Genomic DNA, 27,417 nt, shown 5'->3' on the forward strand with positions numbered 1-27,417 from the left:
ATGGTCATAAACCTTGTGTTTAAATTTCATAGATTTCTATTTACTTATACTAAAGTTATTGTGCGAAAACCAAGAATAATGCTTATTTGGGCCCTTTGTTGGCCCCTAATTCCTAAACTGTAGGAACCAAAACTGCCAAAATCAATCCCAACCTTCCTTTTGTGGTCATAAACCATGTGTCAAAATTTCATAGATTTCTATTCACTTAAACTAAAGTTATAGTGCGAAAACCAAGAAAATGCTTATTTGGGCCCTTTTTGGCCCCTAATTCCTAAAATGTTAGGACCAAAACTCCCAAAATCAAACCCAACCTTCCCTTTATGGTCATAAACCTTGTGTTTAAATTTCATAGATTTCTATTTACTTATACTAAAGTTATTGTGTGAAAACCAAGAATAATGCTTATTTGGGCCCTTTTTTGGCCCCTAATTCCTAAACTGTAGGAACCAAAACTGCCAAAATCAATCCCAACCTTCCTTTTGTGGTCATAAACCTTGTGTTAAAATTTCATTGATTTCTATTCACTTTTACTAAAGGTAGAGTGTGAAAGCTAAAAGTATTCGGACGATGAAGACGACGCATGACGACGGCGACGACGCCAACGTGATAGCAATCTACGACGAAAAATTAAATTTTTTGCGGTCGTATAAAAACTGAACACTGACCAATGAAAAGGAAAATGAGGTCAAGGTCAAATGAACCCTGTCAGTCAGATATGATCACATTACAATCATTTTATACATTAAATAAAGCTGACCTACTGCTTATTGAGAAATGGAACTAACTATGAAAACTTGATATTGACCAATGGAAAAGAATACTAGGTCATGGTCAAATGATACCTGAAAACAGATATGCACATCTATAAAGTATTCAATTCACCAAATAAAGCTGTCATAATGCTTATGGTATCTATTTTACAACCTATCAATGACCAAACACTCCTAAACGTCATTTTTTTTTTTTTATCAAAATTGATCACCTTTTGTCATTAGTAACAGTGTATTGAAATTTTAAGAGCAATATGGTTCATAAGTAATTGTACCGAAATAACAAAGACTTACTCCTGAATGGCAAACATAAAAATATTCAATATCAACTTGACCACCATTTTGACATAAGAAACAACATATTACAATTTTAAGAGCATTTGTTGAACAGTTCTGAGAATCTGGCGTATGTGCAAAATGTAATCCTGGTATCTATGAAGAGTTTATTTATAGTACTACTACAAGAGTGTATATGATCGCCGTTTTGCATTTGCGCCGATTTTTTCTTTCTTTTGCGCCGATTTTTTTTTTCATTTGCGGTAAATTACAGGTGAAATGATATAAGAAGATGTGGTATGAGTGCCAATGAGACAACTCTCCATCCCAGTAATGTTATTTTCATTTATCATTAAAGACCTCTTCCGTTAGCCAGTTGTACATATGTTATGAATTGTCAATCATAACATGTATAAAACTGTTGTCTCCTGCTTAAAATCAAGAAGTAAAAACCTAAGATAAAAGCACTTTGTTTATACTTAAATGACGAATTGAAAATATATGTGCAGCATTCAAATCCATAAAAACGGAATACATTCAAATCATAAATCTGTTCTTGCCGAGTATGCAATTATACTGTGTATTAATATTCAATATTCAGTGGTTAGTGAAGAAGCAAAAACGGATAAATGTTTATACATATAAGAACTGTTTTATTAAAAATAGGTTTAACATGGAGAAACAAACATATTCAAATTCTCATTACTTGGACTAGAGATAGACGATTCAAATAAATGTGTTAGTAAAGGAGACAAAAGGAGGATATTCATCAAGTTGAATTGATAATCACCCGAATGCGAGTTCAGCTCTAAATTATGAGTATAATTTAAATTTACAATCTCTATAAAATGAGAAATGCTATCATATAATTAAAATAATTAAAATTAATGACAAGCTCCTGTATTATAAATGATAATTTTATATGATGCCAAAATATTTTTAACCACATTTTCCACTTAAAACAAAGCAAATTTATTACATGATACTGAACCTAAGAATAAGAACTTTGTTTTTAATGACTGTCTTATTTTATTTTATTTTTTAGCTTTTTAATTAGATAAAAGATTCTAGTTTTTATCAATGAAATTCCACATCGCCAGTCAAGAAAATTGATGTTCACTATTATGAGATATTTTATCATATTAAAATTGATGCAATATATATTTTTACTTTTTAAAATACATACTTGATCCTTTTAAAATAATTAAGTAACCTCATTTTAGAAAATTAATCTATAACTCTATCCTTTTATAAAAAATGGAATTATATATATATATAACTACTATCACTATAGACACTTATTTTGTTTTTGTACAACTTTTAAATATTGTATGGTTAAGTTTTAAAACAAAAACATGTATATAAGACCCTCACATGTAAATACTGCTATGGTGCACATTTCCTTTATTATAATAAAAATAAAATAAAAAGATACAAAATAAAACAGTCTGTATATATATATAAAAACAACCTATAAATGAAAGAAAACCTCCTACATAGTGTGCTGTACATAGTTATCTACATACAACCAGAAAAAAAAATCTTTCAAAATTTACCCCAAATACTCTAATAATATATATATTAGAGGTGTTCCTATTTAAAGGAAGCTAATACAGAGAAGAAGAAGAAGTATGTTTAGGCAACACATCTAATATATTCCTTTCTTATGATTTCGCATCTTCTATATTTGGCGAATTAGTTGACCGTTATGGAATGTGTACTTGCACGTTGTCTAAGAATGTATGACATTTGTCATCAGAAGGAGCGGAGCGTCAGACAATGTCAAACGTGAAGCAGTCATAGATTTCATTTAGGGAAAGGAATGGTAACCTGAAACATTGGGATACTAGCCATTTACCAATTGCAATGTCACTTGATTTGTCTTTATACTCTGTGCTCAGCCAATATAAAAGTATAAACTTACCTGTAACTTACCTGTAAATCCAATTAGGAAAAATATAAAATCGGCGCAAATGAAAAAATGAAATCGGCGCAAATGAAAGAATGAAAATTTTCAAAATCGGCGCAAATGTCATACGCCCTATATGATCTTGACTATAAAGCCCTTGCACGGTTGGCAAAACAAAAAATAAAAAACAAAATCATTGACCAATCAATCATGTGAATGAGGTAAGGTCATGTATACCTTATCGACATTCCATGGTTGAAATCAAAACTAAACAGGACAAAAGAAATGGTTTCAGCTTCCCAATTGAATGTTCTATTTCTTTGAAGCATCATTCCAGCAGCGCCTGCTTACGGAGTATATATTGAAGTTCCAATTGATACGATATCCTCTGATTGTATTTCCTACCATGTTTTCCTTGATAGAGGATTGCTGCTCACACTGAAGCTATCAAACCAAGAGTTCCGAATGGTGAAGTTGAAATCATCCCTGTGTAAATTTTATGGACACCATCACAAGTTGGTTGACTGTTATGGAATATCCGTTTGACAGATGATAACGGATATGTTCATTATGTTGTAACTTCACTCCTCTTCCCTTTTCATGAATGTAACCTACTGAATTAGACTACTTATCGGGTTTGTAATAACACGAGCAACACAACGGGTGTCACATGAGGAGCAAGATCTGCTTATCCTTCTGGAGCACCTGATATCACCCCCAGTTTTTGGAGGGGTTTGTGTTGCTTAGTCTTTAGTTTTCTATGTTGTGTCATGTGTACTCTTATTTGACGGTTTGTCTTTTTCTTTGATAGCCATGGCGTTGTCAGTTTATGTTGATCTCCGAGTTTTAACGGCCTTCTTGTATCTTTAGCCCATCTTTCGCTCATGAGTGCGAAATTCACATGATAAAAATAAAATAGTTTTTAAATGAGCAGTCTCGAACCATTAAAATGAGTTCAAGGACAATGAACGATGGCCATACGACAAACAGAAACGTCTAACATAAGGCGTCTATATACAATGTCTTCTAAATTCTAAAATTAACAGCTTTATATCCTCATCCAGTTTAGCATACCAGTCTCATATTTTGTGACTAGTTGCATGTAAAACAAAAACGAAATATTTATATTGTAGGGCACTCTAATGCTCACTAATGATGTACTATAAGTAATTTATAAACAAATGAATTTTACAAGGAATTGAGATGATACAGCACATACAGCATGATACTAAATTTTTGAAATCTTTGATTTATAGCTCCTAGGTACTTTGCAATGAATATGTCATGCATGGCTTTTGTCAATAAGGCTATATAAATATTCGTTGAAAAGCAAATTTGCAATGAATATTTCATACATGACTATTGTGATAAGGATATTTAACTATTTTACAAGGAATTGAGATGATACAGCACATATAGCATGATACTAAATTTTTGAAATCTTTGATTTATAGCTCCTAGGTACTTTGCAATGAATATGTCATGCATGGCTTTTGTCAATAAGGCTATATAAATATTCGTTGAAAATCAAATTTGCAATGAATATTTCATACATGACTATTGTGATAAGGATATTTAACTATTCCATGAAAAGCAAATTTAAAATGAATATTTCATACATGGCTATAGCGGAAAGGATATATATGTATAATGTTTAAAGGAAATTTATCTGATATGAATGTTGAAAGCATTACTATACAGCATGCTTGAATGAAGCTTAATACCAAACATAAGTTAAATCTAATTTTACATATTCACATATGAGAATATCTTAGTTAATGAGTCTCACTGAAAGGAGATCCTTTTGGATTATTACCAATGAAATTTAGTTTTCTGGTGAACTAATTTATGTTTAAAAAAAATAAGGTATACCGGTTTATCTTACCTCCTATATATTTCTAGGAATATGATTGGTTAAAAGCGTCCACGTGGTAACCGTGTATATTCAATATTAGGTTAGTAGGGAGGCAGGGCTTAATTCAATACACGGTTAGTAGTGGATTTACGACTTTGACACTGTTTGAATATTTAAAAGTATTGAAAGTTCTGTTTAATATTGTTATATAACAGTTATTGTTTGCATTATTTTTTTTAGTGCAGACCAATTGAAGAAGGTTCTTAAAATTGAACACTTGAACACTTTAATATAGAAATAAGAAGATATGTTATGATTGCAAATGAGACAACTCTAGTCTCAATTCAACAAATAAATATAGTCGGTAAGATAAACTTGTTATATAGTGTGCTAGTGACCTAATATGATATATACAGGGTCAGTAAATTCCATATGGGATACTATGTAACTAATAATATTAATTTATAAGAATTTCAACAAGAATAGTTGATACAGCACTTCTTTATTGACAAATATGGACATATATAGCACAAACAATAATCTTAACAAAAACATGAGATGAAAAAAAATAGTGATGAAATGTTCATTTTAGCCACACTTGTTTATAAACACAATGTCATCAATGTCTAGGCCTATCTCTCCTCGATTCTCTTCTTGATGACTGAAAAAAAAATAATATAGTTTAAAATAATTTATCATTATGACATAGTAAGAGTAACATGTTTACTATTAGAAACTGTTAACTCAGAGTAACAATAGTGTCTATAACAAATAATGAAGTTTTGTTGTAATAAGTGAAACAATGTATATCAATCTAATTCCAAATTAGACTTGTCTCATGAGCTGCGTCGGATAGAAATTGACCTTATGCAAGTGCACATTTACATACATATGATTTTGATTGATGCTGGAACAATCAATTACAAAAAAGATAAATTTTGGTCTGTTGTTAAATTTTTGGTATATCAACTCAATTTTCAAACATTTACAGACTTTGCATAGAGATTTTTTTTTGCATTTTTTTAAACCGAAGTAAATAATATGAAGTATTGATGCATAAATTTGATTTCTATCTGAAGCAGCTCTAATTTTTGTCAATAGTGTAAGCCAAGAAAGTAGTGAAATCTTTTAATGAGAGTTTAACTTTTCAAAATTATGAACAACTTATTTTCAATTCTAATTCTTGTAAGCTAATTTTCAAATTTCTTTCATAAGAAAAGTATTCCAACAACATATATCAATGCATCACTCAGTATAGTATGCTAACATGTCGCTTGATATAAATAGAATATGAAAATGTTGTTTCTGGTTGAAATAGCAATGTTAATTATGAATTCTTGTGTCGGGAGAGTGTTATACCCTCTGACCACTCCTGATACAAGTCTTTGAGGGTACATAAGTGAACTGTAGTAATGCAAAACGTCTGTGTCTATGAAAAATACTCATTTTGTAGTTAACATTTCTTTAATTCATTCTAGTTGAAAAACTTTGCAGACCTGAAATCTATTGAATTTATTGTTTATTTTTTATTGTCCTAATTATGCATGACATATCTGCTACTGGTTATTAGTTCAAACATATTTATTTATAGTAGATTGGGAAACAAGTTATTGCAACTTATATTAATCCCTTTCTACTTTTCAGGTGCAAGTGCTGCCTTGTAGCAGCATTAACCTGCTCTTTTTTGCAATCTACGTCTTTTACGTGCAAGAGATATGGCTCTCTCTTAACACAAGTCAGCTGTTTATCCTCCCCTTCCAATGGACCTACCATTGTTTCTAAAGACCATCCTCACAAATGGTGTCAAGGGAGAGCCGAAAATTATTAACCAAGCAACAATAAATTAAACTGTGCAACATTGTATTAGGCAACAGAAAAAGCAGTAGAGTTAATTTCACTCTAAATCAGACATTAACTACATAGAAATGTAGCATATGTTATGTTAAGCCTGTTCGTTTTTGTTGAATTTATAAATATGCATGCTGTAACACTAGAGATGCTGTATTTCTACTGATTTTCTGTAAAACAATTAGTTAAGACAGTAACATACAGAATCTGTAGTATCCATTGGTTCTTCAGCTATAGCTAATGTATTCTCTGGAGAAACATCCCTCATCATCACATCTCTGTCAGACTTCACTCTCTACAATTATACAATACATTCTAAATAGATGTGGGTTTTTTTCAGTAAAAGGTCAATCTAACATGTTCTTGTGATTTTTTCTTAGTCACTTTGAATGTTGCATCATGAACCAATAAAATAATTCCAGCTATAAAATATCACATCAAATTAATGTCTTGTACTATAAAATTAACACTCCAAACTTTTTTTGCTTGGCATGTTTCCAGGTGTTAGATATATATTTTTTCATTGCAAATCAAGTCTGTATTTTAGTAAACAGGGTACACTGAGAACACAAATGCTCCAGCTCAAGCTTGGCAATGAAAATTGAACGGAGGGAAAGACTAAAGGAGGAAAAAATGAAAAGATGGAAGGATGGGTTACACTTTCTGCTCCTGTCTCCTATGGCAATCTTATGTTTTGATGTTTGAAAAATAAAATTTAGCTCACTGCTCCTCTATTTCTATCAAAAATATCTTAACAACAAGTTTTTTATTCAGTGTGGCCTGAGTCATTTACTACTAACCCTTGGATCTGTTGATCTTTTTTCATCTCTTTTTCTACGTTCATCTTCTTTACACCTATCATCGTCTCTCTTTCGTCGATCATCATCCTGTTGTAATTCCTCTGATGATCTTTGTTTTTCTGCCTCCTGTCTTTGACGATCACCGTCCATATTACGGTTGCCGTCACTCAGCACCTGTACTGTTCTGATTTCCGTAACATCTTTTGGCGGAGGCATAAATTGTGATGCTGGTTCAAAACTGTCTGATTTTTCTAGTTTGATTTGATGAGGTTGTAACATGATGAAGTTCTGTCCTTCCTCTATGTTTCTCTTTTCCTCCTGTTTTCTCTTTTCTTCTTCTGGGTCTTTCTCAAGGACATTCATGATGGTTCTAGGAATACAAGCTTTCTGTAAAACACACACACATAAAATAATCAAAATGTGGAATTCTCAATAATTTAATTGTCACTGGCTAAACTGTAACACACATGGCTCACACTACTTAGGAATCATATTTAGAAGCTGAAAATTTGAAGTGGTGTAAATGCTGGCTTGCTACATTATTGCCTCGTAGTTTGTTGCAATTCGTTTTGTCTGCTACAAAGCTTTTATAAATTCAAGATTAATTGATCTCCATTGCTCCTCACTAAAGAAGTTAAATCAAAGTGATGGATATCACTCATGGAAAGATTGAAGAGTAGTTTGAATAATTTCATATCAAGGTATGGTGGGGACAAAAAAAGAACATTAATAAAGCACTAATACTGAAAATTACGTTTATTTATGTACTTTTCAACGTAAACAAATTAAAAAAACTTATTCTATTGAAATGTGGATTTTATCTTTCGTGATTGCAAAATTATATATTCACTTCTTCTATATATTCATCTGACTAAAATTGTTAATAGACATTTGTCAAGGGGAATAAAATTTAAAAAATAAATTTTTTGTTATACATGTATAAATTAAAACTTTTTAAATTTTACTAACTGTTTCAAGCCAATTACTGATAAAAAAAATATAAGTGAACTAACCTAAATTGTTGATTTTAAAGTTACAGATGATTATTGGAAATTTATCAAGTAAATTATAGACCTTACTTGAATACCTTTACATTTTTTTTAAAGATCTTGTTAATTCTAAATTAATCATTTATCTTTCAGACATAGTTTACAGAGTCACTTTTGTAAATTCACTTTATGTAATGTAGATCAAAAGTAATGGGCAATGGATAAATCTATCATCCTTATATGTATACAAACACCTAATATATATACATGTATTTGTGTATTCAATTATGAGGTCAAATATTTGTATATTGGTCTGTATAATTATGTAAGACTGAGATTGATCAGTAATGTGGTCAATTTGATTGGCAGTTAAGGAGGTGGGGCATTGTAATTAAAGGTCCACCTTGTCTCTGATTGTTTGGTGATAATGACACTAGTATTTTATCAATACTCAATCAAACTCATTAAAAAAGCCTGCACATGCACACATCTTAATGACATACATTCTTGAATGAACTGCTCCAAAAATATACCATTTTTTCACAGTTTATATGTGTATTATGTGCAAATACATGAGAACTATAGGGAACTATATTTCAGTGCAGTGAATACATTTAGTAGCTAACCTGTCGTGTTGTTAGGGAGGCCAGTGCCTTAAGAAAGATTTAGAACAAGATCCAATCTTTCCAAAAACAACAAAGTAAGTAGAAAAAAAAGACTATGCTTCTAACGAAAAGATATCCCCAAAACAAAGTATTATCAATTATAGATGGAAGTAAAATAAAGGTCAGGTGAACAAATACAAATTTTCCAGTCTTTGGTTTGACCCTCCAAAGATCAAACCCAAGAATTCCAGCCCTTCAGGCAAGCACACTACAACTAAAAGTAGTTGTCAGACAGACATTTACAATGAACCTGACCATATTAACACCAATTAATGTTAACAGATAAACCATGAAAATGAGGTCAAATGAACCCTGTAAAACAAACATCACAATTATTGTTAAAAATTGTTAAGCTATAAATTTACCTGATGTGCTGTAAAAGTATTGACATGATCTAATAATGGCTCCCTCAGTTCTGGACAAGTATCAAACACACTTTTGTTAAGCTAGTAATTTACCTGATGTGCTGTAAAAGTATTGACATGATCCAGCAATGGCTCCCTCAGTTCTGGACAAGTATCAAACACACTTTTTAGCTGTGGAGCTGGTAGTTGTAACATGACAGCAAAAGACTGAGGTTTGGTACGCTGACAACAACGTATAAATCCTTCCCATACTTTCTTCTGTTTCCATACCTGGATAATCACAGAATTATCATACTACACAAGTTATAGTTTCAAGAAAGCATGTAACTTTGAACACCAGTTTTCTTAAGAAGCATTGAAACCAGGATAAATCTTAGGTGTGTAACTTTAAATAAAGAAATGACATCTCATAAAAAAATATGGCTGATTCTAATTTGCATTTGTTTAATCTAATTTTTGCTTTGAATAAATAAGACTACAAAATCTTAATTTACAAAACAATGAAACCTTTTGAAACCAATTCTATTCTGACAGATTCCTTCCACTAAGATGTACCTGTTTTGTGATAAGTCTTTGTAAGATATTCAGAACAAAGCCTATAATTCTAGGGTACATTGACAATGACTGTAAAACGGTCCTCATAAATAAAGTAGGAATGGGAGTCTGTTCCATCAATGTCTTCATCACAACAGCCAATACTTCCTGGGTGTAAATATTCTTCTCACTAAAACATAGGTTTGTAGCTGAAAATAAACAAACATCATGTTATTTTATTTGCAAATATCATTTTCGTGATTACTTTATTTATCATTTAGCCATTTCTAGCCCACTCGTGGCATTAAAATTTTGAGAGATTTTTAAATCACTTGATGTAGTTATATTATATAAGAATAGATCCAAGTTTTTAAATTTAGCGATTTAGGTTTGCATTATTTTTCTACTTGCGAAAGTTGCAAAAAAAGAATCGCTCACAAACAATCAGTTGGTTTACAGTTCATGTAATGATATATTCATTATAAAGTCTATGCCAAGCCTGTAACCATAAGTGGCTAGTTAATATCAATAAAAATAAAGTAAATTTCAAATTCCAAATAAAAACAAATTAAGAACAGTACCTTTGATGATAGTTTTCATGTCACATTTTGTAGGATCAATATTATGTAAGGCAATTAACAGCTCCACAGGGGATAAGGGAGAATTGTAAGCAGCATCTCCTGAAAAACAAAGCAAATAAATATAAAACATGGCTATTAACAGCTCCACAGGGGATAAGCGGGTATTGTAAGCAGCATCTCCTGAAAAACAAAGCAAATAAATATAAAACATGGCTATTAACAGCTCCACAGGGGATAAGGGGGAATTGTTAGCAGCATCTCCTGAAAAACAAAGCAAACAAATATAAAACATGGCTATTAACAGCTCCACAGGGGATAAGGGAGAATTGTAAGCAGCATCTCCTGAAACACAAAGTAAATAAATATAAAACAAGGCTATTAACAGCTCCACAGGGGATAAGGGAGAATTGTAAGCAGCATCTCCTGAAAAACAAAGCAAATAAATATAAAACATGGCTATTAACAGCTCCACAGGGGATAAGGGGGAATTGTTAGCAGCATCTCCTGAAAAACAAAGCAAACAAATATAAAACAAGGCTATTAACAGCTCCACAGGGGATAAGGGAGAATTGTAAGCAGCATCTCCTGAAAAACAAAGCAGACAAATATAAAACATGGCTATTAACAGCTCCACAGGGGATAAGGGAGAATTGTAAGCAGCATCTCCTGAAAAACAAAGCAAATAAATATAAAACATGGCTATTAACAGCTCCACAGGGGATAAAGGAGAATTGTAAGCAGCATCTCCTGAAAAACAAAGCAGACAAATATAAAACATGGCTATTAACAGCTCCACAGGGGATAAGGGGGAATTGTAAGCAGCATCTCCTGAAAAACAAAGCAAACAAATATAAAACATGGCTATTAACAGCTCCACAGGGGATAAGGGGGTATTGTAAGCAGCATCTCCTGAAAAACAAAGCAAACAAATATAAAACAAGGCTATTAACAGCACCACAGGGGATAAGGGAGAATTGTAAGCAGCATCTCCTGAAAAACAAAGCAGACAAATATAAAACATGGCTATTAACAGCTCCACAGGGGATAAGGGAGAATTGTAAGCAGCATCTCCTGAAAAACAAAGCAAATAAATATAAAACATGGCTATTAACAGCTCCACAGGGGATAAGGGAGAATTGTAAGCAGCATCTCCTGAAAAACAAAGCAAATAAATATAAAACAAGGCTATTAACAGCTCCACAGGGGATAAGGGAGAATTGTAAGCAGCATCTCCTGAAAAACAAAGCAAATAAATATAAAACATGGCTATCAACAGCTCCACAGGGGATAAGGGAGAATTGTAAGCAGCATCTCCTGAAAAACAAAGCAAATAAATATAAAACATGGCTATTAACAGCTCCACAGGGGATAAGGGAGAATTGTAAGCAGCATCTCCTGAAAAACAAAGCAAATAAATATAAAACATGGCTATTAACAGCTCCACATGGGATAAGGGAGAATTGTAAGCAGCATCTCCTGAAAAACAAAGCAAATAAATATAAAACATGGCTATTAACAGCTCCACAGGGGATAAAGGAGAATTGTAAGCAGCATCTCCTGAAAAACAAAGCAAATAAATATAAAACATGGCTATTAACAGCTCCACAGGGGATAAGGGAGAATTGTAAGCAGCATCTCCTGAAAAACAAAGCAAATAAATATAAAACAAGGCTATTAACAGCTCCACAGGGGATAAAGGAGAATTGTAAGCAGCATCTCCTGAAAAACAAAGCAAATAAATATAAAACATGGCTATTAACAGCTCCACAGGGGATAAGGGAGAATTGTAAGCAGCATCTCCTAAAACAAAGCAAATAAATATAAAACAAGGCTATTAACAGCTCCACAGGGGATAAGGGGGTATTGTAAGCAGCATCTCCTGAAAAACAAAGCAAATAAATATAAAACATGGCTATTAACAGCTCCACAGGGGATAAGGGAGAATTGTTAGCAGCATCTCCTGAAAAACAAAGCAAATAAATATAAAACAAGGCTATTAACAGCTCCACAGGGGATAAGGGGGTATTGTAAGCAGCATCTCCTGAAAAACAAAGCAAATAAATATAAAACATGGCTATTAACAGCTCCACAGGGGATAAGGGGGAATTGTTAGCAGCATCTCCTGAAAAACAAAGCAAACAAATATAAAACATGGCTATTAACAGCTCCACAGGGGATAAGGGAGAATTGTAAGTAGCATCTCCTGAAAAACAAAGCAAATAAATATAAAACATGGCTATTAACAGCTCCACAGGGGATAAGGGAGAATTGTAAGCAGCATCTCCTGAAAAACAAAGCAAATAAATATAAAACATGGCTATTAACAGCTCCACAGGGGATAAGGGAGAATTGTAAGCAGCATCTCCTGAAAAACAAAGCAAATAAATATAAAACATGGCTATTAACAGCTCCACAGGGGATAAGGGAGAATTGTAAGCAGCATCTCCTGAAACACAAAGCAGACAAATATAAAACATGGCTATTAACAGCTCCACAGGGGATAAGGGAGAATTGTAAGCAGCATCTCCTGAAAAACAAAGCAAATAAATATAAAACATGGCTATTAACAGCTCCACAGGGGATAAGGGGGTATTGTAAGCAGCATCTCCTGAAAAACAAAGCAAATAAATATAAAACATGGCTATTAACAGCTCCACAGGGGATAAGGGGGAATTGTTAGCAGCATCTCCTGAAAAACAAAGCAAACAAATATAAAACATGGCTATTAACAGCTCCACAGGGGATAAGGGAGAATTGTAAGTAGCATCTCCTGAAAAACAAAGCAAATAAATATAAAACATGGCTATTAACAGCTCCACAGGGGATAAGGGAGAATTGTAAGCAGCATCTCCTGAAAAACAAAGCAAATAAATATAAAACATGGCTATTAACAGCTCCACAGGGGATAAGGGAGAATTGTAAGCAGCATCTCCTGAAACACAAAGCAGACAAATATAAAACATGGCTATTAACAGCTCCACAGGGGATAAGGGAGAATTGTAAGCAGCATCTCCTGAAAAACAAAGCAAATAAATATAAAACATGGCTATTAACAGCTCCACAGGGGATAAGGGGGAATTGTTAGCAGCATCTCCTGAAAAACAAAGCAGACAAATATAAAACATGGCTATTAACAGCTCCACAGGGGATAAGGGGGAATTGTTAGCAGCATCTCCTGAAAAACAAAGCAGACAAATATAAAACATGGCTATTAACAGCTCCACAGGGGATAAGGGGGAATTGTAAGCAGCATCTCCTGAAAAACAAAGCAGACAAATATAAAACATGGCTATTAACAGCTCCACAGGGGATAAGGGAGAATTGTAAGCAGCATCTCCTGAAAAACAAAGCAAATAAATATAAAACAAGGCTATTAACAGCTCCACAGGGGATAAAGGAGAATTGTAAGCAGCATCTCCTGAAAAACAAAGCAAACAAATATAAAACAAGGCTATTAACAGCTCCACAGGGGATAAGGGAGAATTGTAAGCAGCATCTCCTGAAAAACAAAGCAAATAAATATAAAACAAGGCTATTAACAGCTCCACAGGGGATAAAGGAGAATTGTAAGCAGCATCTCCTGAAAAACAAAGCAGACAAATATAAAACATGGCTATTAACAGCTCCACAGGGGATAAGGGAGAATTGTAAGCAGCATCTCCTGAAAAACAAAGCAAATAAATATAAAACAAGGCTATTAACAGCTCCACAGGGGATAAAGGAGAATTGTAAGCAGCATCTCCTGAAAAACAAAGCAGACAAATATAAAACATGGCTATTAACAGCTCCACAGGGGATAAGGGAGAATTGTAAGCAGCATCTCCTGAAAAACAAAGCAAATAAATATAAAACATGGCTATTAACAGCTCCACATGGGATAAGGGAGAATTATAAGCAGCATCTCCTGAAAAACAAAGCAAATAAATATAAAACAAGGCTATTAACAGCTCCACAGGGGATGAAGGAGAATTGTAAGCAGCATCTCCTGAAAAACAAAGCAAATAAATATAAAACAAGGCCATATAAACTCCACATGCAACTATGGGTAATTGTTAGTAGTATCTTTAAAAAAAAAAAAAAAAGGGAACAATTATTAAAGGCCATATGTAACACAGATCAATAAACCCTATCATTTTATATCCATTAAAAATAAAAATAATTAGAAGATGAAACAATAGTTATTTGTAGGTAGCCTCCCCTTGAATATAAATAACATGATTAATCCTTAGATTTTTTTTATTATATCTTTTATGTTAATTTGAAGTTCTAGGTTCTATATAGGTTTAGTGATTGTGCTCAAACTATTTAAAGTGGTAACTTCCTTAGAAAATCTCACATTTGCACATAGAATCTGAAATTGAGTAATGTATGGCACACTGAGACAGATTACTATAATTGATTGTTATTTAGTAATAGATACTGGAGGCTACAAAGAGCCTATAATTCTTATTTTACTTCATGCACATACACACAATATGTCCTGGTTTTGACAGGGTTGTATAAAAGATGCTATATACTTACCATGTCCAAGTAATCTGTTAAACACTTCTTTAACTACAATGGGATTCAGTTTAATCAGCTTGGACAGAGCAGCTATTACTTCACTCTGATAAACAAAGTTATAAATAGATAGTAATCAAACATGGTCAGAATTGTCAGCATTATCTGTTTGCCAAAAAAAACTTACTAAAGACAGGAAGATCCTCTCAAAATTGAAGAATAATCACTGTAAAATGCCTTATTATGATTTATATAAGAATAGACCAATTAAGATGTCATTGATATTGGTAAACAATACTTTAAGTTTTCAATAGAATACAAAATTTCCTTTAAGCTTTATATAACCAGAAAATTAAGTACCTAGGAAAATCAATTTTTCAATAATCAACAAAAATTGGTGGGTAGGAAAATATTAAATCCTGTTTTGAATGTATGCTAAAAGGATAAAAAGCTATTCAATATAAAGATGCATTGGACAAGAACAACATGATTAAGAAATTTAGACGCACTTACTTACAATATAACAGTACTAGTAAAAAGAAAACTAACTGTTATTATTTTTTAGTTAACCAGTTTTTGCTCTCACTCCTTCATGCAAAATGACAGGTGCTTGGTATTATTTAACAAATAACAATATTAAAGTCATTGGTTTGAACTGGAAATGGATAGTTATAACTTTCTCTCCTCAGAGCAAGCACAGAACAACAATACTATCCAAGTTGTTATTTCTGTGTCATTTTTGTCTATTGTAGAGAGTTGTCATACCACATCCAGTGTTCCAGCTAGGTTTTCAAAAGGGCAGGGTGCCAATCCTGAAAAAGGGCATTTAACGCGCGATATGATAATATGAAAAGGGCATATTTTAATAAAAGATGTTAATCAAACATTTGTGTTTATTCGTTGAATCACAGGTTATACAAGAACAACATCTTTAGCCCATATAGAACTCTATCTTTCTACTTTTAAGGCTGAAAAACTTGTCAAGCAGCTTGTCACACAAGTTTTTTTATCATTGCTTGGCACAGTTGAACTTATATGCAGTGTGTTTTGAAAGGAGATCTGTTTCATACTGTTTCTATGGTCTACCACATTTTACCAGTTTCACCTTTCTACCCCTGCTGTGCTTGATGGCAATACAGAACAAAACAGCTGTGCTCAGTAAATTCACAATTTTAGGATATAAAGCAACAGTGAAAAATAGTATCAAAAATAAAGAATACAGAAAAAGATGACCAAGGCACCCTACCAACACTGCTACTAAGACCATCTTTAACTTTTCCCATAACTCAAAATAAATACCTAAACATATATATTCTTAAGCAAGAAGTATGGAGACACATTTTAGAATATGTAAATGGGTTACTCAATGCAAGGAAAAAAATCAGATTGAGTTATCTTTCTTTATTCGGGTGTGCTCCTTCTTTGGAGGATTATAAACAGTACGTAAATATGATGTAAATATGATCACAATATGGCGGCCGATTTTGTTATTTTCGTATCAAAAATGAAGGCAGTCAATGACAAATACGTCTGAATTTTCTGTTTATTTTACAGAAAACAAGTAAAACAATGTCTTCAACGAGTTTATAATGGTTTTCCAACTTTCTGTCATTACGTTTCTTCCATGAAACTACGGTAAACATCGCAAATTGTGCCCAAGTTGTTGTATGCACATTTCTTCAAAGATAATTGCCGACTGACCGATTCTATTTGAACGAATTAATGTTGATGATCATTAATGACCCATCCGATAAACGGATTACCTATAACAACAGATTATGACACCAGTTGTAACCATTGATTAGCTTGGGGTGGTAAACAAAGTCATAATCTTTTCCCCAGGTAAAATTTAGTAATTAGCGTATCATATCAATACGCAAATTAATATGCAATCGATCTTCAAAAAGGGCAGGGCGCCCTGGAAACTGTAAAAAGGGCACAGGGCGCCACTCGGAAAAGGGCAGGCGCCGCGCCCTCTGAAAATGGCCTAGCTGGAACACTGACATCTTCTTTTTTTATATCCAAGCAGTCAACGGCATACATAAATGAACTTATACATACCTTGGTTAATCCATTCAATACAGGAATTAAGAAGCGGACATCTGGTACCCTCTTGTGGTAGAGATCTCTTACTCTTTCAACCAGTTCTGGTGATGGGGTTGCTAAATACAAAAAAACAACCAAACATAATAATCTGATATCAAACATTTTCATCAGACTTTTTAATACATTCCCCTGTCTTGACAGTAAACACATATATAGAAAGTTATAAGCATACCATATGTCTTGACAGTAAACACATATATAGAAAGTTATAAGCATACCATATGTCTTGACAGTAAACACATATATAGAAAGTTATAAGCATATTATATAAATGTTTTTAAATGCAAACACGTATTTAAAACTTTATATGGATATTAATCATTATTTCAAAATGCTTTTTTCATTGAATCAAGTTGTTTTGTGAGGTGAATTTTGTTTAAATAATTTCAGTTACCTATTAAAATTAAAAAAAGTTTAATAGTGCTCTAAGGGGAGTAAAAAAATCAATGATTTTGTTATAAGAATGCCAGTATTAAAGTAATAGGGTATGGAATTAAAGCTGACTCTGCGAGCTACTGCTCAATCATGATACCCCCGCCGCAAGTGGATAATATTAATAGTGTAAAAATATGCAAGTGTTTGGTAAACAGGAAGTTGTTGAGTGATAAATCTGAAAACGCATCACACGGTATAGCTGACTTATATTAACCCTTAAACCAAATTTCAGAAATCCTTGAATTGTAGTTCCTGAGAAAAATGTGACGAAAATTTTCAAATTGGCTATCATGTGTAAAATCATACAAGTGTTCGGTAAACAGGAAGTTGTTGAGTGATGAATCTGAAAACGCATCACACGGTATAGCTGACTTATATCAAGCCTGAAACCAAATTTCAGAAATCCTGGTAGTGTAGTTCCTGAGAAAAATGTGACGAAAAAATTTTCAACTTGGCTATCAGGTGTAAAAATGATACAAGTGTTCGGTAAACAGGAAGTTGTCGAGTGATGAATCTGAAAATCTGTGACGAAAAATATTCATGGGACGGACGGACTGATGGACTGACGGATGAAAGGACAGACAGAGGTAAAACAGTATACCCCCCTTTTTTTCAAATCAGGGGGTATAATAATAAATTTTCTGAAAAACAAACTTTACTACACAATCAATAGAAATATATGAATATTCAATTATGCAGTGATTCATTACAAAATTATAAAAATTATATTAAAGTTCTATAAACTTGTCAATTTCAACAACTGTTTATTGTACCTGATTGATCAAAGTTCAATATAGAGAGAAAACTATTAAATAAAGATAACCTGAAAACCTGAAAACCTGAAAACCTTAAAGCAGAGCTAAAACAAATCCTCACCGTACTCGTCCAATAGAATAACTATTACAAAGTTCATGTTCAATATTGTGTGACAATTATAGGAGTTGAACAATTGCATTATGTAATAAAGATTCTGAGAAAAGACTCATCATCTCTTTATAACTTTGGTGTATGAAGTATTGTAGATATTAGATGCCTATCCCCAGTTGTAGAAATGGCAAATTCAACATTTGGATATGGAAACCTTCAAAAATAATAGCTTCAAAATTTAAAATACCATTAAGTACATAGTATTCTTAGAATCATAATGTAAGTGTAACGTAAAAGGATGATTCAAATTACAAAATCACATTGTCATCTGGGACTCGAACTCAGGAGCTTTGTTTTTAAAGGCAGCTCTCTAACCACCTGAGCTAGGAAGTACTTCCCTAGCTAAACCACTAAGGATCTACTATTTAAGGATATTAAGGAGAGGTGACAAATAACAAGTGGAGATACACCAACAAATGATCGACACAAAAATCCCTTACTTCAGGTAGCAATTGTATAAACTTAAACTACAGATGTTTTTTATCTAAAATTTTAAAACCTTTGTGTCTATATAATTTCTCTCTTAAAGTTTTCCTTCATTCTTTCAAAAGAAAATAAATATTGCATATCATTCACCAATATTCCAATACCACATGCAAACCATGGAGGACATGTTTCCTCTACCATAATGAATTCATTATATATATGACTAGCACATGAGGCATCATGTAATGGAAATCAATAAGATTACCATAGTGTTTCACTGGACCAGTTGAATATTCTGAAATGGAACTGATTAATTAGTGGTGAAATGGTACTGATTAATTAAAGGTACTGATTAATTATTTCATTACTTTAAATACAGTAGTATAAACATGCACCATTAGCAGTTATTCTAAATACACAATTTATAACTTAATAAGTAGATATTATTAATAATTATTTGTTATCTCCCTTATTTCTGAAATTTGACCATAGCTCATATAAACGAATAAAGATAAACACTATAATCAACATCCAAAATGCCTCCATTAGCAGATTATATGTGCAGAACTCATATTTAATTGGTTTTTTCCCCTCTTAAGGAGGCTCAAGGGTATAAAAATTTCAGAAAAAAATTAAACATTATTTTTTCATTACAAATTTTATTCATTACTTTATTAGTTGTTACTTTATCACATGGTACAAAAATCATTCAAAAAATCAATTTCGGTTTGGTCCCAGCTGACTTTTAAAATGTATATATCATTGATTTAGCTCCAAATTATCTCCCTTTGGTCCAAAAATGCAATTTTTTGGCATTAAAATTGAAATATCTTTTCTAACTCATCAGAGACCTATATTATTTATTATTATTTTCAAATAATCTGTACTTAAACTAAACTATTGTAAAATTTGAGCGATTTCTGTAATTTAGTTCTTTTTTTATTTCGATATTACCCCTATTTCTCCTATTAGTTCAACAGAAAAAAAGTACCTTTACAAACATGTATGCTTCTTTCGAAGGCAGCTTGTGAGCGTAAATGAATGGTGACCGCTTTTTTTATTTTATTTTTCTATTTATAAGTATAAGATAAAGTTCAATTATAGAAAAATATAGCGAAATCCTATATTAAAAAAAAAAATTTAGACCTGCGAGCCCCCTAAAGTAGTGATGATAATTTCAAGATATTCCATGTTGTTTGAACTGTCACATATCTGATAATATCATAAACTTAACTTTCTGTGACAAGTATTTTCCCTACAAAGCAATGATTTGTTGGAAAATTCCTGCTGAGTTATTATAATCTTCAAGAATTTTTTTAGATCTCTACTAACAAACAGAAAAGTAAAGCATTGTTATTAATAAGAACTACAATGTATCTAAAGCTTTGATTTCACTAAGTTTTTTTACTAATGCAACAGAAACAAGCGAAAAGCTGACAGAACCAACAAATGCGCCTCAAACTGAACAATTAATGAAAGAAAATAACAAACAAAGAGTGCACACTGTTGTCGTGCTATGCATAATCCCATTCATAATTTAAAGCAATGTAAATAGGAAGTATGTATCTGACCATCAAAAAGTACACATAGGTTACAGCTTATCACATGAGCCGCTAAAATATTGGTCATTCAACATATTTATGTTTTCAGCCTCAGAAAGTGGTCAAATATTCAATCATGATCATCTCATATATATATATATATCCCATTTGCATATTTATGCCTGGGAGAAAGACCATTGGCAGGTGCTTATTCCATTTGCCTAACTGTCTACAGACAAAACAATAATGGTACTTATTATAAATATAAACGATGGTAGGACTATGATCTTGATAAACTACAATGAACTCAAGCTATTCTGATCAAAACTATTTAGTAACTATGAAGCTGCCTTAAACTAGCAAGAAATGTTATATCTTATTTTGATTATGACTTGTCAATGTTGAGGCAATGGAAGTAAAAAAAATACTGTTATCTGTATAACTGACAGCTAGTATTGAATTAAGATTTTACCTTTACCTGTTAGTATATGTATAACTGACAGCTAGTATTGAATTAAGATTTTACCTTTATCTGTTAGTATATGTATAACTGACAGCTAGTATTGAATTAAGATTTCACCTTTATCTGTTAGTATATGTATAACTGACAGCTAGTATTGAATTAAGATTTCACCTTTATCTGTTAGTATATGTATAACTGACAGCTAGTATTGAATTAAGATTTTACCTTTATCTGTTAGTATATGTATAACTGACAGCTAGTATTGAATTAAGATTTCACCTTTATCTGTTAGTATATGTATAACTGACAGCTAGTATTGAATTAAGATTTTACCTTTATCTGTTAGTATATGTATAACTGACAGCTAGTATTGAATTAAGATTTCACCTTTATCTGTTAGTATATGTATAACTGACAGCTAGTATTGAATTAAGATTTCACCTTTATCTGTTAGTATATGTATAACTGACAGCTAGTATTGAATTAAGATTTCACCTTTATCTGTTAGTATATGTATAACTGACAGCTAGTATTGAATTAAGATGTTACCTTTATCTGTTAGTATATGTATAACTGACAGCTAGTATTGAATTAAGATGTTACCTTTATCTGTTAGTATGTGTATAACTGACAGCTAGTATTGAATTAAGATTTTACCTTTATCGGTTAGTATATATATAACTGACAGCTAGTATTGAATTAAGATTTTACCTTTATCTGTTAGTATATGTATAACCCTGGTAACCAGTGTTTCAGCTCCTTTAGGACAGCTCTCTACCAGGGTCAGTAACTCTGGAGACTGCATTCCCATACCTTTTACCTATAAATTATTTACCAGTTTATATGAAATACATATGTTCAATTATAGCTTCAGTCATAAAGTTTTAACACTTTGATTTGATGTAACTAATTGGAATTTGGTTTAAATTTTGAATGTACTGCAATATTGAAATAAGTGGAGAGCAACACTTACAATCAAGTCAATGTAAGACAAATACTTATTGTTGTAAATGTGGGCATCTATTTTCATTTATATCATGGTGAATCAAAATTTCCAATAAATTTTATATTGGTGAATGCAATTTTTATGTGTTAAGTCTGAAACAGCACATAATTAACTACACAAAGACGGCATAGATAAAAGATACTACCACAAAACAGGCATTGATACTTCCTTGAGGAAGACACAAACAAATGATACTCAACTACAATGTCATTACAAAACCCATCAGTAAATGATACTTCCACAAAGGAACTGCATATAATTACCTACATGAAGAAGGCATGGAACTATGATACTTTCACAAACCAGTCATAGACCAATGATTCCATGAAGTAGGCTAATTATACTCAACTACTATGATTTTACAAAACCCATCATTCAATGATACTTCCACAAAGAAGGTATTACAAAGTACATGTTTTGTTAATTAAGATTTGACTTACAGGTGTCTCCAATGTTCTCAGGATTGTACGTTTGATATCAGCAATGGCACCTGTATAAATTACGGCTAATCTGTTGAAATAAAAAAAGTTTATGTCAACTGGATCTATTATATAAGTTGTCAGATGTATGGAGTTCTATTAATTAACTTATTTCTGAATCAGTGTGTATGTACTCTTTTAATGAGTTACTCGTGAATAAGTGTGTTTATTTTTCTTTAATAAATAACTTATAAATCAGTGTATATATTCTATTCCATATCTTATGCAAGATTCAGTGTACACATACTATTTATTAACATACTCAAGAATCAGTTTGAATTATACTATTAATAAGTTGACTCATGAATTATTTTGTATGTATTATTAATAACTTACTCATGAATAGTTGTGTATATACTACTTAATAATTTTCTTACAAATTAGTGTGTATGTACTATTCAATAATTTACTCATGAGTTAGTGTGTATGTACTATTCAATAATTTACTCATGAGTTATTGTGTATGTATTATTAATAACTTACTCATGAATAGTTGTGTATATACTACTTAATAACTTTCTTACAAATTAGTGTGTATGTACTATTCAATAACTTACTCATGAGTTAGTGTGTATGTACTATTCAATAACTTACTCATTTGTTATTGTGTATGTACTATTCAATAACATATTCATGAGTTAGTGTGTATGTACTATTCAATAATGTATTCATGAGTTAGTGTGTATGTACTATTCAATAACGTATTCATGAGTTAATGTGTATGTACTATTCAATAACGTATTCACGAGTTAGTGTGTATGTACTATTCAATAACGTATTCACGAGTTAGTGTGTATGTACTATTCAATAACGTATTCATGAGTTAGTGTGTATGAACTATTCAATAACGTATTCATGAGTTAATGTGTATGTACTATTCAATAACGTATTCACGAGTTAGTGTGTATGTACTATTCAATAACGTATTCACGAGTTAGTGTGTATGTACTATTCAATAACGTATTCATGAGTTAGTGTGTATGTACTATTCAATAACTTACTCATGAGTTAGTGTGTATGTACTTTTCAATAACTTACTTGTGATTAAGTGTATATGTACTTTTTAAATAACTTACTCATGAATGAGTTTGTGGTTACAAGGCAGAAGACCAAGATACAGGTATAAACACATTTTAATGACATCTTCTGTCCATGCATCTGGTATAAATTCTGAAACATTATTAATTAAATATAAACCAAACTTTTATATAATGTATATCTTATTAAAAAAATCAAATAACTTGAATGATTTCTTTTTAAATCAGGCGTATTTATAAAAATCGTAGATAGAAGAATTTAATGTGAAGTTATTTGAATCTCCATTAGACTTACTTTTCTACAATAAAAAAATTACTGTTCAAAATTTAATGTGAATATGCAAATATAAATAAAGGTTTGTAATTTGTAACAATACAACAGTGAACCAATGAGTTTTATTAATTCATTTCTTTAAAGAGTCAAGTGAATTAATCATTTATAATTACCTTTGTTTCTTAAATTACCAAATATTTCTGGAGGTGGTTTTGGATCTAACAATAATTTCAGTGTTCTTTGAGCATATTTCTGAAAAAATTAAGGAAACTTTATTAGCATGAAGTACAACATACAAATCCAAACATATCTTTTGATAAGTTTGGTAACAGTATTTATTTGTATTCTAATAGTTCCCAAAAATATCTAAATTAATCAAACCCAAGTTATAATTTTTTTTATCAGCAAATAGTGATATTATCTAGCACCTTTAGATAATCAAAGCACCAAAGGGTGCTATAGGCAGTTAATCAAAAACCCAAAGGCAAACTTGGCCAAGTTCAGATGAATAGTGTTAAGAATTAGTCAAAATATTTATCTCAGGCATTGTTCTCAGCTATTTCTAAAGTATCAAATTACATGAATAATGCTTGTACAGTAATGTTTATCCTACCACTTTCAAAAGTTATTTCCAATTTATATGGTTTGCCGATCAATGCATTTGAATGGGAGCATATAGTTGGATCCCCTCCTTTATCAAATGGCTGGATCCACCCCTGATACTGATAAAAAATAAATATTATTATTCAACAAATGCTGCATAACTTCAATAGTTTTACGTATTAATGGTTTTGTGTTCCTAAAGATACTACTCAAGATTAGAAGTGCCAAAGGCGAAAAATATAGTTCAATGGTTTCACTTTTTTAAAGTATTAAACTGCACACCTTCTCTTATTACTGTCATTATACTTTGAACCAATTTGTTTAGATTGGGAAACGTTAAAACTTGGGATGCGTTTTAAAGGCATGAAAGGAAACTAAAACAATATCAAGACATAAATTTCATACAGCTATACAATTTGACGCAAATTGATACATCAAAAGCACAGTTTGCTAACTGTCACTTAAATACTAAGAACTTCTGTATGTACACGTATCAGTGGAGGACTTTATTTCGTTCATCAAAAATGTGTCGGACTTTAAAAAACACTTACTGGATTTGTAGAAATTGTCATTGTAAATAAAAAATTACAGTAAATAAATTGTATGTAATAAATGTATGTATGGCCAATTAAAATTAATTGATAGATTTTCATCCCCGCACGCCCCTCTGAAATCATCCCGCCCCGATTTTTTTTATTATATAAAATTTACGATTTACGGATTTTGTTCGTTTCCGTTACCGATAACCGTTAAAATTTCGTTTCATTTATGACTTCCTGTTTCAATTTTCGGTTTTGTACCTCGAGTAAATCTAACCAAAATGATTGTCGACATATTCTGCTGCTCTATGATGACAACATCATCTTTCGAGACTAAAAACTGATAACGATAATGATGTGAAATATTCGTGTTACGAGAAAAACGCTGTGTCCTAGACCACAAATCGCGGTATGTCACAAATTTCTGTGATTAGAAAACTGGATTTTTTTAGGCAATATTTTTGTGTCAGGAAGTTTAAATGTGAAAGATATCCAAAGCGCAAAAATCGTGGAAACCATTGATACAGAAAACATGACTGGATTAAAGATATTGAAACACAAACACGAACTTGTTTATTGAGTTTAAAAAGTCGACTAACATACGCTTTTTATTTACAGAAGCCCTTAGATTTTACCCATGACTGTCTTTTCTTGTTGATTAACACAAAATGTCCCAATATCCCCAAAAGAGTCATTAAACAACAACTTCTTTTTTTTTATTAAGTTCACATGTGTTTTACATGGTAATTTTCATCTTGCATAAATGCATAAGTACTGTACCAACCCTATTATTTTAAACACTGTTTGAGTTTTCATTTTATTCTGTACTCATAATAATTGTGTTGCATACCAATGCATTTGCTTCATTTTATGGGTACTAAAAACAATCGTTTAGGAACCCAAATACATTTGGTGTAGAAAGTCCAACTGAAGAGAGCATTTCTACACGTCTTTGTTGTTTAGTTTCTAAAGCCGCAATTAGAGACATTTATTTTAGGATTTGAAAAATAATGTAAGATTCCTCATACCTGTGTATACATGATATAAGCTTATTTATAAGCTTATTATTACACTTGCATACATGAAGAATTCGTCACAAAATGGTTTCATATGAAATAAAATTTAAAAAATAAAATCCTCCCACCCGCCCCATTTTTTTCAGAAATTTGGATGAAAATCTACTAATTAATTTTAGTTGGCCTATTGTAAATATAAAATAAATGTCTTCAACTTTTATTATTAGTACATATTTCTAGTCACATCGTATATTACTGTTTTTCATGTAACAATAACGCAAATGTATAGCCTCCATAATTATTGTTACATTTGTAATTAAACAGGTCCTGTCAGACCCAACCATGCATTCCGGCATTTAGTATCCAATGTAACAATAATATTTTTATTATTGTTACATTTCCATGTAACCGTAGCCAGTTCCGTACACCTTATCGCTGTTAGTCCGCCATTACTGAAAATCACACAGGTTCCCGTAAAATGTTGACTTCATTAAACACAATATCTGACGCCACAATGGAAAAGTGATTGTTGTATGTTAAAACAAAAGAGAATATGTACATGTATGTACTCAGTATTAACCATAGTGACTAATCAATAGCTATCGTTTATATATCATCTGTGTGCTTGGACTTTAGCATGCTTAAATATAGCATTATTGAATGGCTTAATCTGTGTGGCTTGGCTTACCTGCTAGATTAACAGTAGCAAATATTAGTGGCCTTGTCTTGCTATGTTGTGCTGATTACAAAACCGTTTACATAAAAACTTTTTTTAGCTTTTAAAAATTTCAGTCTGAAATTTTTAGTCTGTATATATTAACATTTAAAACAGTCCATAGTTTTATGATAGAAGTTTTAAATAACATTCTATGTGGAATACTTGTGCCGTGTAACATAAGCCTCACATTCTATATTGATATTTGTGCCCATGTAATATAAGCCAACTATTTCTTAAAATCCGTTTGGATGTGCTCCTCATTAGCAGGAGGAAGATACAGAAAAGAAGAAGAAGAAGTATGCGTCAAAAGTTCAAGCGGCCGGGACTAAGTTAGTGATAAGGTGAATTTTATTAAAGTCTCAAGTTATAACTGAATTAAAATATCTTGATTACGGTTTAACTGTCTTCCATTACTAATATCATAATAAAAAAAACAACATTTATTTAAACTTTGAATAACTGTAATAGTAGGAATTAAGAAAACTTGTTTGTAACTTCAACTTGTTGTCAATGTTGAAAACAAACGTTTCTCGAGCCTCATTAGTCGTTACCTTTTTATGTATCATGCGATTTCTTTTCACATTATTTTTATGGGGAAATCGTTAACCAGCATAAAGTTGCTGAAGGAACCGCATAGAATTGATTCAAGAACACTTAACGAGTGTTTAAATGTGAAAATTTTTAAAAAGAAACATTATAACAAAAAAGTCGTATTTTTATTTTTCTGTACCGGAAATCGAAAAGTCCTTGTAAAT

The 27,417-nt window shown here is 31.7% G+C and overlaps 1 protein-coding gene across 5 annotated transcripts in view; it reads right to left on the minus strand.

The window, feature by feature from the left end:
• Positions 1-5,296: 5,296 nt before the first annotated feature.
• Positions 5,297-27,417, minus strand: part of LOC139518045 (symplekin-like) — a 68,594-nt gene continuing 46,473 nt past the window's right edge. For all 5 annotated transcript variants that reach the window (XM_071309689.1, XM_071309690.1, XM_071309692.1 and 2 more), the window contains 12 exons: positions 23,960-24,038; positions 23,552-23,645; positions 22,437-22,506; positions 21,702-21,810; positions 17,154-17,254; positions 15,114-15,198; positions 10,593-10,691; positions 10,033-10,220; positions 9,571-9,747; positions 7,459-7,845; positions 6,861-6,953; positions 5,297-5,471 (listed from right to left, as the gene is read on the minus strand). In XM_071309689.1, coding sequence (XP_071165790.1) covers positions 5,430-5,471; positions 6,861-6,953; positions 7,459-7,845; positions 9,571-9,747; positions 10,033-10,220; positions 10,593-10,691; positions 15,114-15,198; positions 17,154-17,254; positions 21,702-21,810; positions 22,437-22,506; positions 23,552-23,645; positions 23,960-24,038 — 1,524 coding nt within the window. In that variant the 3' untranslated portion in view covers positions 5,297-5,429. The remainder of the gene's footprint in view (positions 5,472-6,860; positions 6,954-7,458; positions 7,846-9,570; positions 9,748-10,032; positions 10,221-10,592; positions 10,692-15,113; positions 15,199-17,153; positions 17,255-21,701; positions 21,811-22,436; positions 22,507-23,551; positions 23,646-23,959; positions 24,039-27,417) is intronic.

The sequence above is a fragment of the Mytilus edulis genome, chromosome 3 (genome assembly GCF_963676685.1).
Source record: "Mytilus edulis chromosome 3, xbMytEdul2.2, whole genome shotgun sequence".
Taxonomy (NCBI): domain Eukaryota; kingdom Metazoa; phylum Mollusca; class Bivalvia; order Mytilida; family Mytilidae; genus Mytilus; species Mytilus edulis.